The 15,346-nt window shown below is 42.9% G+C and overlaps 1 protein-coding gene across 11 annotated transcripts in view; it reads right to left on the reverse strand.

Annotated features, from left to right (window-relative positions):
* Positions 1-15,346, reverse strand: part of LTBP1 (latent transforming growth factor beta binding protein 1) — a 398,263-nt gene that overhangs the window by 45,016 nt on the left and 337,901 nt on the right. For 7 of the 11 annotated variants that reach the window (XM_032881895.1, XM_032881896.1, XM_032881900.1 and 4 more), the window contains 2 exons: positions 4,665-4,790; positions 1,170-1,313 (listed from right to left, as the gene is read on the reverse strand). In XM_032881895.1, the coding sequence (XP_032737786.1) occupies positions 1,170-1,313; positions 4,665-4,790 (270 nt within the window). The remainder of the gene's footprint in view (positions 1-1,169; positions 1,314-4,664; positions 4,791-15,346) is intronic. The other 4 variants (XM_032881898.1, XM_032881901.1, XM_032881903.1 and 1 more) reach the window with 1 other exon arrangement.

The following is a 15,346-nucleotide window of genomic DNA, read 5'->3' on the forward strand; positions in this document are numbered from 1 at the left end:
TGCAAGCAGGCAGAGAGGCAGGTAGAGGCAGAGAGATCAGCAGGCTCCCTGCAGAGCAGGGAGCCTGATGCAGGACTTGATCCCAGGACCCTGGGATCATGACCTGAGCCGAAGGCAGCGGCTTAACTGACTGAGCCACCCAGGCATCCCTGCGTGTTTGTTTTTGCTACTACAGGAACAACTGAGATGAAAAGTCTTTTCTCTTTGGTTCACGCGTTACAGGGATGGTCACTGGAATGAAGAGTGACCCCAGTAACACTTCATCCTGTCCCCTTCACAATGTTTTTGAATTGCTGTCTTTTTGTGTAATTCTGCACCCCTCCTTTCTACATTTAATAACTAAGAATATGTGTAGGGGAAAATATTTTTACATTTTATTCCCTATTACTTGCAAAGATGGTTATTTCACACAGAACAAGTGTACCCTGTCGAGAAGTAGTGAGAGCTCTCTTAGAAGCATGGATATAATCACCGAGATTGAGCAAGAAAGTCAAATGGCCAATGTTTCATTTTATTTGGCTCTCAAATGACCATTTGGTCTTTTGCTTCCCTTAAAATACAACCAAACTATAGCTACATGGCACACACTAAAAGAGTGATCTGGAAGTTGATTAATTTATCTGGAAAACCATCAGCTCTCCATTTCAATTCGTGCCATGACGACACAGACTAAATCAAATTTTAAACGAATGCAAACACAGCCACTCTCCGGGCCAACTTCTGAAAAAAACACCTTAACTCTTCCAAGTGGAAGTCTTTGTAGATCCTAAGAGGCCTATATGTTGCTTTTAATTTAGAGAAGTGTCAAGATACGCTTCTCCGAGGGCCAAGAAAGCAAGATTATGCAACCTAATGAGACAACACCATGTTAAACCCTGAGCTGATGGCTCTCTGAGTTGTGAGCGGTTCCCAGGGAATGTTCTCATCATTTTGGATCCTTTACCCTACCCATGGCGTCTCTGGGTTGGAAAGCACGACAGAGGCCATCTAGCTCAAACCGTCATCACTGACCACATCCTAATTCACTGATAAGGCAGGCTTGGAAAGAGCACGGAACTTCTAAAGACAGCAGTGTTCCAGGACATTTGGTTATTCCTTACCTCACTTCCAGAGCGTGTGACTCAAACCTGAATAGGGATAAGTCCCCAAGAGGAGCCACGGAGACTTACCTCCGGAGTCCCGGGAGCGGCACTGCCCAGTCATGGGGCTGTACTCCTGGTTTTCATCAGCACACACACACAGGAAGGACCCTTCCACGTTTTCACAGAAGGCTTCACCACACACCCCACTGAGCAGCTCGCACTCGTTCACATCTGGAAAAGGGAGCACAGATCAAGTCAGACGCATGCCTCCCTCCTGACGGCTCTCTATTTCACCAGTTGTGCCAGGGCTAGTGGTGTCTGCTGGTCCCAAATGGTCCCCCATGAGCAATCAGAGCCTTCTGCTATTTTCTGGGGAAGGGGTTCCTCAAGACTGGGCTGCACAATTCGGTTCGTGTAAAAGGACCACGAAAACACAAAGCCAAGTTTCCATATTCCAGTTCCACTTTACGGAGGGCCCTGGGATCGAACTGCAAGAGGCCTGTGTACACCCTGACCATTTAATTCTCTCTTCCTTGACTTTTCGACATAACGAGGTCTTAAAGAACAAGACAGTCCGCTTTCACTTTTGAATTCAGGAAAATTAGCAGACCTGGCATTTCAGAAACAAGAATCTTTCTTACATTCATTACAAAATTGTTTTCAATCTATTCATATATCTGAAAATACAATTCCCTAGTAGCTAAAATGTCCATACCTCAACAACCAGAAATCAGGTGTGTATCCCTTTGGGAAATGAAGGAAAGACCCCTGTAAATACTCACCAGGTTACGTTAGTCATTCACATGAAACAAACTATTCTAGGAACGTATCATGGGCTGTGCCTTTAAAAATTCTGTGGGTCTTCTGCGGGTGCTTTCTATTTTGCTAAGTGCTATTCATCTGTACTTAATACTTAACTAAAACATAGCCCAGGAATCTACAACGGAGTACACTTTATTCAATATTATGCGAGCACATAGTCCTAAAAAGGGCTAATTCTAACATTTGACCTTGCCCAACACTACATTTAATGTGTCTTGTCCAAAGAAATTTTATTAAGGAATGCCCAGTTCAACAAATTACTTGAATTGACATCTGAAATGCTCACGTATTTTATGCATTAAACACGTACAAACATCAGCTCTCATGAGCGTACTCTGAGATGGTTTATACAAAGTTAAATATTATATAAAGTTAAATACTATCCAAATCATTTAGGGGAAAAAATCTTATTTTCACCTGCTATACCCAGTTAATTGGACAAAAAGTTTATGAATCTTGACTTATTTGGATAATTACCTCAGTTTTCCATTTCACTTTGTATATAAACAGATATAAACCTAATGAGCTGGGTTTTGCTTATGAAAGGTATTAGAACATGAAGGAAAGCAGAGAGCTGGCATATTTCATCAACTCAGACAGTCATAATTTAGACCAGAAAAATTGACTTTAGAAATTTGCCAGTTCACATTTATCAATTTGGTAAATGTCAAATGGAACTTTCTACTTTCTAACTCGTATTATTTACATGACTCTTGGTATCTCTCCCACGAGAATGAATTCACTCAATCAAAAAAGTACTTTCTAGTTTACTTCTGTGGGCCAGGCACTGGGGCAACAATGATGACGCAGGCGGGCCCAACTCCTGCCTTCACAGAGCTTAGAGTCAAGCCAGGGAAATCAGCCAGACAATCTCACAAGGTGTGGTAAGCGCTAAGAATGAAAAGTGCAAGGAAAGCATGGAACAGTGGACCTTCAGGGAAGGGGTGGGTTAGGGACGTGATATTGGAGCCAAGTTCCAGCTGAAGGATGAGGGGCTGATGGAGGGGGGTTTGGGGGGTGTGGGGAGTGAGGGGGTAGGTGCAGGCAGAGTCCAAGTAGAGGAAACAGAATGGCCAAAATTTGCTCTCAGGGCTGATTTGACTCTCAAATCCTACAGAACACCCAGCAGCAGGTGCATATCGTAGACGCTCAGTTAATATTTGGGGAGCGTGAATGACAGATGAAATGACACCTGCTGAGTTCGGTAAAATGATAACAAATATCCCTCCTCTAAGGATGTGTTTTGTGGGCTGAAACAGAATGTCAGGATGGGTTTGCTGTGCTCATCAGACTGGTCCGACGTGAACCTCTACCAGGGGCTCAGGAGCAGACATGGAGTCAGCGGTGGGATATCTGCTATCTCAGCAGGTCACAGTTAAAATCAGCCATGCACCTACAACAGGCCAACCATTAGTCCCAGCCAGGACGACAGACAAGGTTCTCAACCACGGGCTCTGGAGGCCTCGGAGAAGACAGCTGCAGGCTGTCTATGCTAATGACAGCCCCACAGTTCAGCAGTACTGTATCTGAATCCGCGAAAGGTGTTTGGGAAGCAGGAGGAGGGGTCAGTGCCGAGCTGGAGTGGGGACAGCGTCTGGGAGGAGAGGGGCAGGATCCTCAGGAGGCAGTGGGATGAAACTCCACTCAGGCTAGGGGACACTGGGAAGATGTCATCAGTAGAAGCAGCAAACAGCAGCCCTATCACTGCACAGCCGCGTGAGCAGCCACACGCTAATTTACATTTTACGACGTCACGGGAGCGTTCAAGGTGAAGAAGGAGGTGCTGAGGCTGGGAGGTGGCATGTAGGTCACCTGACCTGTTCTGTCAAAACATTTAGACAGTTTTCATTGCCTGCATTTTAGCACAAAGGAGACTAAAGCAGGAGTTGGAACCAGCAATGATGACAGTGTTAGTTTTAAAGTGGTGACTACTCACGGGGGAGATTTTACCACTAAACTTTGGGGAAATCAGGTGCTCCCCCCGTTTAATCTGGATGGGAAACGAATTAGTGCTTGGAATTGCAGACGTTCAAACTCAGGAGTTACAGACTCCTCCTGAGACAGTGTCTGCTATGAAACGGACAGAGTAAGCATTAAGGAAAAGCCTTGTTACCTGTGATGTTCTGAATTTCATAGCCCTTCTTCCTTCCCCGTTCATGGCTCTTATTGCAAATGTTTTGTAATGATTTTGATTTAAAGCAATCACAGCTGATCAGAAAAGGAGATATAAAATGTGTTGTCTATAGGAGCATGAGCTGGACCCTGTTCCAGGACATGTGATGATATTCAGGATGCCTTCCAGCTCCATCAACCCAGACAGACTGGAGAAACAGAGTTGCACAATCCGAAGCATCATTTTACGGGTGTCATTCCTGGAAAATGAAACTCCTGCCAAACTTTTCCTTAACTGCACTGCTTAGGAAGTACATCGTGAAGACCCACGAGCCATACCACACACAGACAGATGCCTGTGCAGGCGGGACTCTGCAGAAGGGCTCCGTAGCCACAGCTCAGAGTTTCAACAGATGTTCTTTTTTCAATATACATGGAATTCAGTTCTTCTTCTTTATTTCTTAATGTCCTGAGCAAGTTCAGAAGCCATCTTTCTGCACACCCCCCAAACTAGGTGACCACATCGAATGAGGACGAAATTCTATCCCAATTACCTTGCTTACAGTCTCTCCTGCTCTTGATAACTAGGGCTGCATTTCAATAGGTGGGGACGTGAAACATGTCGTGGAAAGAAATCTAAACACTCACCCACACACCCTTGCCCATCCTGTGGGGCCTGAAAGCCCTGATAACAGAGGCAGCGGAAGGAGCCGGGCGTATTGTCACAAAACCCGTGACTGTCACACACAGTGTTGTTTACACATTCATCAATATCTGCAAAAAAGACATTTCACATCAGACACAAAACACAGACTGACAAACACCAGATATTAATGGATCGACAGAGGTGCTCGACATACCTCGACTAGTATGAGATGATCATGTTTACACAGAATGAACTTCTAAAACATTTTACATGGACATAAAATGTTTTGATGACAATGTCTTCATAGACAAAGGCTGGGCTCTGTGAGAAAACATGTCCTTTTCCTCAGGAAATGTTTTCGAACAGAAAGAGCTGCTGGAATTGCCACTGTCTGTTTTCTGCCTGCTTCCAATCCTGTATTTCCAAGGAGAGTACGTTCTCCTACCAGGGAAACCCGGCAAAGTATTGTCATCTTTCTGAATCATGGTCAATGCTCACAGTTCTTTCTGCAGAGGTCGCTTACTCATCCCTATAGATAACCTTGGACAAATCTCAACAGCATTTTCAGGAAGGGAGGAGAGAAGGAGAGGGAGGAGGAGGAGGAGAAGGGGGGTGAGAGAAGGGGGAAGGGGAGGGGGAGGAGGAGGAGGGGGAAAAGGAAGGGGAGGAGGAGGAGGGGGAGGAGAGATAGGGAATCTGATGAGTTCAGCAGGGTACCCATCCAGTCTGACCTATTCAAGTTATAGCCACTCAAGGTCCTAAATGTCAATGCTGCGCCCCCCACACCCCCGTTAGCCAGTGGCCGACTGTAAATTCACGTGCTCTCTAAAAACTTGATGATAGTGGTCTTATGCCTTTTTTCCCCAATAAAAATGTTCTCATAAAAGTGATGTCTCAATTATGAAGTTACAAACAGACTTTTAGATATACTTTTTTTTTTAAGATTTTATTTATTTATTTGACAGAGAGAGAGATCACAAGTAGGCAGAGAGGCAGAGAGAGAGAGGAGGAAGCGGGCTCCCCGCCGAGCAGAGAGTCCGATGCAGGGCTTGATCCCAGGACGCCGGGACCACGACCCGAGCCGAAGGCAGAGGCCCCAACCCACTGAGCCACCCAGGTGCCCCTAGATATACGTCTTTATCCTTACAGTGACTGACTTTAAGTGACTGACTTCGCCTTTTCATTCCCCTTCCCTTTTTCCTGGTTTACTGCCATACCACACGCTTTCATCTGTCAGGTTCTGTCCTCTCTGCTTCTGGATTACACACTCCCCAAATACAGGCTTTTGGAGAAACAATGATGAAAATGCAATTGCTGTATCCAAATACATGGGAAGATAACAAATGATTTAAAAAAAATGGTAAGTTAAGTAGCCCTTGACAGAATTTAGTTTGGAGGAGTTAATAAAACTGAACTTTGCTCTTCCTCAATTTTTAAAAAAGTTTTATTTATTTAAGAAAGCCCTACACCCAACACGGAGCTCAAACTCATGACCCCGAGGATCAAAAATCACACGTTCTTCCCAATGAGCCAGCCAGGGGGCCTTGCTCTTTCTAAATTGTTTAATGTCCAGTCAGGAGACTTTCCAGAAGAAAAAGAAAATGAACACAATGATGATTTGGGAATTGTTTCGCTTCCCTTCCTAATTTTCCAACACAATCAAGCATAAGTCCAGAGTGTCTCACTTCTGAATTATAAACGATGAGGGACCACCCACTTTTGCTCTACTCAACTCAAACAAAACTGTCCCTTCTCCTTTCAAGGCTGGGCTCTTTCCCTACCATGCTCTCTTCCCTTGAGTCCTACCTGCTCGTCCTTCTCTAGCTTCCTCAGTTCCTCCTCCCTTCCCTGACTTCGAACATATTAAAATCTCCTGGAATAGCGTTCACTTCACTATGAGGTCACCTACTGTGCTTTCCCATTCATTCTACTGCTACAGAATGTCTCAGAAGAACTATCTATATGCATTGCCTTTGTTCTTCACGGACCTCACCAGTAAAAAACAAACTAGTAACCACACTACTACTAGTAATATTGGTATAGTCCTAAAATTACTGGGAGGACTCAACAAAAGAACATGTGTAAAGTGCTTAAAACAGGGCCTGGCATGTGACATGGGAAGCGTATACTACGGGCCAACCATTGTTATGATTATTCCTCCCCCTGTTCCTTCTTGATCTACAAACTCACTTTCTCACTCTTTATTCCATGAAGCTCCTCTGAGAAAGGCCACCAACGGCTGACCCGTCCATAAATCTGATCATCATTTTCCAGTCAGCAGCCACCATCATCCTTGACGTCCCAGGCTGGCCAACTCCCTCTTTGAACTCTCTCTTTCTATATCCCATGACAGAATATTATTCCTGATCGACGTTTAACCACGTTGGCTGGCCCTCATCCTTCCACAGTCTGAAGATGGGGTCTGCCAGGGCTCGGGCTCCCTGGACCTGCTGTTTCCTTAGCGCTGCCCTGTCCCACCCTTTCCAGACAATCTGGACTTCAATTACCACGGTCCTCGGAATGAATCCCAAAGCTTTATCTCCAGCCAGGATCCTTCTTAGTCTTAATCATTTCCATTTCATCTTTTACTCTAATCTCAAACTTATCAAGCCTGAAACCAAATTCACTGTATTATTCCTAAACCACACTTCCTGAGCTGACTGACAAATCTTATTTCTGCCCTTTTTTTGCCTCTATCTCCTACCTCAACTTGAACCAAAAACTCAATGACATTATTTCACATCTAAAAAAACTGACTTTGGGGGCACCTAGGTGGCTCAGTGGGTTAAGCCCCTGCCTTCGGCTCGGGTCAGGATCTCAGGGTCCTGGGATCGAGTCCTGCATTGGGCTCTCTGCTCGGCAGGGAGCCTGCCTCCATGTCTCTCTCTGCCTGTCAAATAAATAAATAAAATCTTTAAAAAAAAATAAATAAAAAACTGACTCTCCCCTGTAACATCTAACACAGAGATGACATGCAGTAAATCTGTTCTGATGGGTTTCCAATGTAAGCATAAGGCTATGATTTATTTACTGACCACAACAGTGAGAGCAGTAACTACACAGTATCATCAAATCACTTAATATAGGCCATTACTAATTTTAGACTTCCGGAAATGGGTATTTGTCTAAGAAACTATTCACGGAGCCACAGGATTTAAGAGCTGGAAAGAAACGCAGAAATCCTTCAAATTACCAATTATACACTGATGATTTCCTTATCTTTCTCAAAGGTTGACCTCTAGCATTTAAAGCCATTTATTTGAAACTATGGGACATTTCATGACAACTGAGCTGACAATCACACCCATCCTCACTTCACCTTCATTTCTCCTATACTCTCTTCATCAGAGACTCCAACCAGTCACCCTAGCTAGAAATCTTGGAGGCATGCTTCCCTCTTTCCTCCGTCATGTCCATAACCCATTCTTCACTAACAGCAAACCTGTCAGTGACATTCCCTTTTTCAGAATATTCAGTATCTCTTTTTGGCTGCAGGACACCAACCGCTCTCCTTGGCAGAGCACAGAGCACCCTTCTTCCTCTGGCTCCTGGCTAAGCATCCAGCCAGAGTTCTTAGCCAACACTTCCTTCCCAATTTATGTCTCAGCTGTCTCAGTACACCAGAGTTCTTGAAAACGCTATGGTCTTTGTCTTCTCACTGACTTGGAACCCTCTACTCCCTCCCTCCACTAGAAAGTCTGCCCACCCTCAGCTTTGCTTGGAAACTCCTCCTGGCCCATAAGGAGTCAGCCCAAGGGACACCTCCCAAGTGTCAGACTTCAGGGTCCCTTCTCTCTCCTCCCAGAGCATTTTGTGCCATTGCTGTTCCCCCTCTCCCAGGGCCACTGTTTGGGGTGGAAAACCTCCAACTGAATGTCACCGGCAACTTAGCTCCCTACTAAAATGAGACGGCAAAGAAGGAGAAAGGAAAACCAGTGCTGAAAATCTGGCAGCTTTTAGCCCAGATTCTTGCAATAACATCTCTTGCTTTCCTTCTCATGAATTCTGCACAGTCACAACAGATGATGACTTCGTGCTAATGGCCACCAGCTCAGGAACTGAGAAACTGACCTAAGGTGAACAAGTTCTGAGATGGTTATGAGTTACTAGGCGTCTTGCAGCCTCAGAATTAATGTATCCGTGATTAACACAGAAAGTTTAGATGAGCAATATTTTGGATTTGAATGAATAGGAAAAAATAACGTGGAGTGCCTGCTGGAGACTAGCTCTTCAACAACTCATACTTTATGAAAATGATATACTGTAACTTTCAGCAGTTCCATGTTTTCAACAATGAGGTAAGGAAATAGCTGAACAAAAGGATAACATGCATTTTACTTCTCTAATGACCTGTATAAAACAACATAATTTCATTAGAATTGTCTTTGATGATGAGAGTGCGGAGATATTTTTCCATTGTTAGTTCTGTCTATAAAGTTCTAAGATCTGCTATAATTAAGATCAACTCTATAATAATAAAACTAAAATGCAAGAACATTTATTATTATGTGAGAATAAAAGCCTAACAAGATGAAAGCTTCATTACATGGACAAGTGAACACCATCTTGTTTTACTGAAGCTGATTTTTTAATATGAAACTCCGTTCTGAATGACGCTAACATGAGAGGTTTTCTCTTTGCTTAATGAAGGGGTCATTCTACTAAAGTACTAAAATCAATTTTGTTTTGGCATCTGGAAGAGCCACTCATGATCTTATCACCAGTCATACTGTCTCCCAGATGAGTGAAGAAATGACTTTCCAGAAATCTCTCCGTTGGCAACCAGATGAATTAGTTATGCTCCTACAAGACTGCTGATTTCTCACGCAACTTTTTGCCATTAATATTTTATACAGCAAGGCAGACATAAATATTATAAACATAGATATGAATTCAAGGAAGAATTACACAGACCAAGCATAGTGGATCACTGATAGGAATTCTCTAATAACAAGAGTAACATAACCATTGGAAAGAAATAGAGCATCATCGTGGGTAACCGGAACTACCTGCCTGTGGCTCGTTTTTAAAGGAGCAATGCTGTGGATGACTACACAGGCCCACATTTAGGAGGTCTTAACTTTTGACCCATTTGGTACATCTATTTTCCTTGCCTAATTGCTTTTTACCTGGTACCTTTTCTCCACAGACCAAAGCTTTTCAAAACCTACTAATTATTATCAGGGATTTTACATATAAGAGCAGAACCCCACCCACGCTCCTCAAATCCTCAAATAAAGGCATAAGGCCAGATACTTGGTGTCACCTTCTCCCTTAGGTAAAGTGAGCTACAAAATAAGGTGAAAGTATGGAGAAGAGGCATGATTTTCTAAAAGGGATTGGGGTTCTGGGATAAGGCTTATTTACTCCCCAGAAAATTACCAAGTATGTTCAAAGACCTCAACAATGAAATTCCTAATAAAACCCCAATGATTCTATTAGGTTTTCTGTACTATATACCACAACGTATGGGTATGGGGAGAAAGGAATCTCTATCTGCATACACTTTTTTAATGAAATGATTTGGTTTTCTTCCTCATATTTTTTGTTCTGAACTAAGAAAAAAGTGTTTCTTTTTTTCTTAACATGTCCTATCTTTGTGCTGTTGATTTTTTCTTCTTTTTTTTTTATTTTATTTATTTATTTGTCAGAGAGAGTGAGCACAGGCAGACAGAGTGGCAGGCAGAGGCAGAAGGAGAAGCAGGCTCCCCGCTGAGCAAGGAGCCCGATGCAGGACTTGATCCCAGGATGCTGGGATCACGACCTGAGCCGAAGGCAGCCGCCCAACCAACTGAGCCACCCAGGTGTCCCAATTTTCTTTCTACTTATTCTGAGTAGGCCATAACTACCTGTTGGAAGCGAAAGCTCATTAATGGCCCTCCTGCCGCTGTCCGCACTCTCTAGAGAGGTGGATGACAGAAACTGAGTCCCGCTACTGGTAGTGGATCTTTCACAGGAAAATCCCCACAGCTGCACAGTTGAGAAAAAAAAGCCTTCCTGTCATCCAAACATTTTTTTTTATGAATGACAGGGTTTGTCTCAACTGGAAGGAACTTTGAAGAATATCCAGTTCAACCCCTTCATTTTAAGAACCAGAAAGCTGAGGCCTAGAGAGGCTAAGTAACTTGCCTCAAGGTTACCCCATCAGAGCTGGCCGAGGAGCAGAGCACGGGGAAGGACACCCTTCTGAATCTAAGTTTGTGGCTCCAGCCCTCACGACCTCTTGCCTCCCACCACAGCGATGGTTATAAAAGGCCAGTGCAAGAGGACAAGCAGAAACAAATGTCTGTGAGTCCCACAAGCATACTGATGTGTTTTCACCACAAAGATGTGAGTCAAGATACCCACTCTTCAACTTATCTCCTACTGCCTTTAATCAAGTACTCTCCTCTTATCCTTGGACAAGGTCTGAACAAAGCAGTATCATACTTCAAAACTAAATACCCAACATACCGTATGTCCTGAAGAGGCTATATTTCTGGGAGACCCTTGCAAGAAAGGCCCATCAAGCTCCAAGGGTGTTGCAGTCCAGGGAAATCCCAGGACCATGTCTAGCAGTGGGGCTTTATGAATTTACTCTTAAAAAGGAATGACCTACTATTTCAGCTCAGGGCTTCCTGACCAACTGCAACTGGTTAAATATTTGGTGCCAGAATCTTCGGAAAATAAAGCCAAAAAAGTGGGGGGTGCTGGGGAGAGGCTTATACTGGAAGGGATGTAGGGTTCCTGCTTCAGGCGAAATGTAGCCCTCATGCTTCTTACTGAAAGGAACGGAAGCCGACCAGGAGACAGTAAATCCCAGCCAAGAAGTGGGATTGAACAATGTTAAACCAGCTGCATAGCTGCCCAGAGGAATTTTAAAATGGCATGGCGGCTGGCCCAAAAGAGATTAAGGTCTCTCTCACAGTGGAGGAGAGAAGCCAGGATTAAGCGGAAGAGGAGTGCAAGGCCTAAAGAAAAAAAATAAAATTTAGCCAATAGGAAATTAAAAACTAGATTTGGAGATGGTCCAGACAATACAATAGGATATGGAAAGAGTCTTTAAAAGAAAAAGGTCCACTGAGGTCTGGCAATATTGACAAGGCTGGAGAATCTGGGCCTTATGTGTTATGGAAAATAACTTTGTTCTGAGAAATGGGGATGAGCCAGAAAACAGCAAAACTACGTCTTTGCAGAGTCGGACTGCCATACCCATGCCTGACAGAGAAGGGGAGGGGAAAAACCTGGGAACCTGGATGGTCACAAGTATGTTCTGAAAGCTAGTAGCCTAAGATAAGCAGCAAAGAAATGATAGAGGTAGCAAATTATACTTCAAATCCAGCTTTCTAGTACATGAAATCTTGAAAAGAAGGCTAGCCCGTGAGAGATCATTTTCTTCCTAGTTTTGAAACCCACTACTTCAAAAAAAGATTTACTTAAATTATTCTTTAAAAATTACCCAGAGCTGGCTCCCATTGGCTTTCTGGAAACAGCTAGAAGTTCCAGAGAGAGTAAACCCAAATTTTGCCCTGATTTTAATCAATCATTATGTGGACAATGTATATTCACCATCCATAATTAAAGGCTCCTAATGAAAACCACCCTAAAAACACAAACATCATCCCAGTCCAAAAGCCTGGGACTCATTCTTGATTACCTACACAATTCAGTCATCACACTCTTCTGATTTCCTCTCTTGGTTCTTTTTTGTTGTTGTTGCTCAATTAGCCAACATTCTAACAGCAAAATTTATGGACCTTTCCATACATGTTGTATCCACACCATCAGTTTTCATATGTTCTGGGGTGGCTCTCATATATACTAACCCACTGGGATGGCTGTTGATAAGGTCACCCTTTTGTAAAATCCAAAGGATTCTTCTTGACTGGCGTCTTCACAGATCTCTCAGTGGTTTTTAATAGAGTTGACCACACTCTTCTTAAAGTACTTTCTACTTCTTATATGCTCCTGGGTTTCCTCTTAACCCTGTGGCCACTCCCACACAATCTTTTACTTTTTCCTAAATGTTAGTGTTTCTCAGAGCTTAGTCCTAGACCCTCTTTCCTTCTCATTCTGTATCTCTCTTGATGGCCCCATCCACCCGGATACCTTCAAATAGCATGTGTATCTGGCCACTCCAGATCATATCTTCAGCCTAAACTTTTCTTCCAAGCACTAGATCTAAACTGATCCAATTGCCTGCGTGATACAACCACATGGATATTAAATGGGCAACTCTAATAAACCCAAATCATAAATGTGGTCTTTAAAAAAAAAACCTGCTTCCATCCCCACCATCCCGTGAGTGGAGTGCTAACAACTATCTACTTGCTAAATCCAGAACCAGAGATCTCTCCTCCGTATTCCCTCTTCTTCTTATCCTACATCCAACCCAACACTATGTTCTAACCCAAGACCAGGTTCCATTTCCAAAAGATTTTGTGAGTCATTCATTTCTCTCCATCACACTGTTGCTACACTAGCCTGAGGACCAATATGTTTGGCCTGAACAACATCCTGCAAAACTCCTCCTGACTTTTCTCTTGTCCCTCTAATCCCATTTCCAAACAGCATCCTGGGTGATGTGCGTTTTAAATATACAGAGTACCGAGTAAGACCAAATGTAAGAGTACATACATTAAAAAGGACACAAATATTTTATGTGCCTCTAAGCAAGGGGGGGGGGGAATTCTGTGAGCTGTTTCATAGTGCTTTAAAAAAATCACATCAACTATAAGAAACATCCAAATATTATAGCATTAAAAATATGCACCTTCAAAATGATGATATATAGTATATTGCTGTCCTTAAAATTAACCGGTCTGTTTCTTTTACACTTAGAAGGGTACCCAAACCCTTGATGTTTCTGGGGAGGCTTTGCATATTCTGCCCAGACTCTCCAGCCCAAGAGTCACTGTGCCCCCTTCTCTATAAGCACCACCACAGGTCTTTTTCATTTTCACTTTCCCAAATGCATCTACTACTTCCCTGCCTCAGAGTCTCTGCTGTCACTACAACTCCCCCTGGGAATGCTCCACCGCACCTGCCATCCTCACCCGATTCTTCCAGCAGCTAACTCACTCTACAGAGCTCAACTCAAATGCCATTTCCTTTTTTTTTTTTTTTAAGATTTTATTTATTTATTTGACAGACACAGATCACAAGTAGGCAGAGAGGCAGGCAGAGAGAGAGAAGGAAGCAGGCTGCCTACTGAGCAGAGAGCCCGATGTGGGGCTCGATCCCAGGACCCTGGGTTCATGACCCGAGCTGAAGGCAGAGGCTTTAACCCACTGAGCCACCCAGGTGCCCCTCAACTGCCATTTCCTAAGAGAGCTTTCCCTCCTCCTCCTTCTCACTGTCTCTTCTCTTTCCTTCACAGTACCCATAATGGTTTGTGGTTTCCAAACATGCTGTTTGGAAAGTTTATTTGTGTATTTACTGCTTGCCCCTTGCATATGCAGATCCTTCAAGGAAGAACGTATCTGTTTTGTTCATCATCACATGTCCATAGTTTGGAACCAAGTCTGGCATAGAACAGGTGTGCAATGGCAACACTGAGTGTATTGTTTGATACAAAAGCAAGCAACTTCCATGATCCAGCCTTGGTCTACCTTTTTAGCTATGTCTTATCTATCACTTTTTTCCCTTTTACACGTTTAACTGAAACTATTTTACTTAGTATTCCTAAACTTACCCAATATTTCAGGTCTGCAAATCTTAGCTTGTGGCATTTATTCCAAGCCCATCCTCAAGATTCAGCTGGAGTCTCCTGGAAGCTTTTTTGACCCAACCTTGAGTTGAAAATATGTCTAATCACAGGGCCTCTTCCTGCCCCTTTCTAGACACTTATGAAGACCCTAAAAAGATGGCGCAACATATTACCACCCAAACCCGAGGCTGAGCACTTACAGCCTTAGCCTGGGACAAAGAGCCACTGAAACAGTAGTGATGGGCTAGAACAACGCTGGCGACACAACCATGTGCCATCTAACCAAAAGCAACAGTACACGAAAGCTGCACTGAAGTTTAAGAAGCTGAATTTATGTTGTAGGAACTTGCATTTGAAACTTGCAAAGGTAAACTTGAAAAGCTCTTCTAGGATGAAGATAAAAGAACAAACTGAATGGCAAGCAAATATTCATGTTTATATCCCAGAGTATGAAAGAGTTAAATATAAAAACACTACCACAGAGATAAATATGCTAAGAAATAAAAGTATACAACTGATCACAACAGAATACAGAAAATGGCAAAGTAAAAAGGTAGGACAGGAATAACAGCATCAGAAAATTAAAAGGCAAATTAAAGAATGGGGGAAATAGCTATAAAATATTGATAAATCATTATTATCCTTTTTTTAATTTAGAAAATTATCAGCCTTTATTTATATACACTGTCTGCCCTTCCTCCTTTCTCTTGTAAACTCTAAAAATGCAGATTCTTTATCTTAATGTTATCCCACAATTCACAAAAATGATGCCACCTTGTTTTATGTTGTTTTTATCTATCCCTACCTCTTACTGGATAATTTTAAATCACCCATTATGGTCGTCTAGTTTTCTTTTTTTCTTTTTTTTTAAATTTCTTTTCAGTGTAACAGAATTCATTGTTTATGCACCACACCCAATGCTCCATGCAATATGCATTATTATCCTTAATACACATAAATTGGTCAGAAAAACACAAACTCTACCTCATATAGGCA

Source organism: Lontra canadensis, unplaced genomic scaffold, assembly GCF_010015895.1.
Source record: "Lontra canadensis isolate GAN:19392208 unplaced genomic scaffold, GSC_riverotter_1.0 scaffold78, whole genome shotgun sequence".
NCBI classification, from domain to species: domain Eukaryota; kingdom Metazoa; phylum Chordata; class Mammalia; order Carnivora; family Mustelidae; genus Lontra; species Lontra canadensis.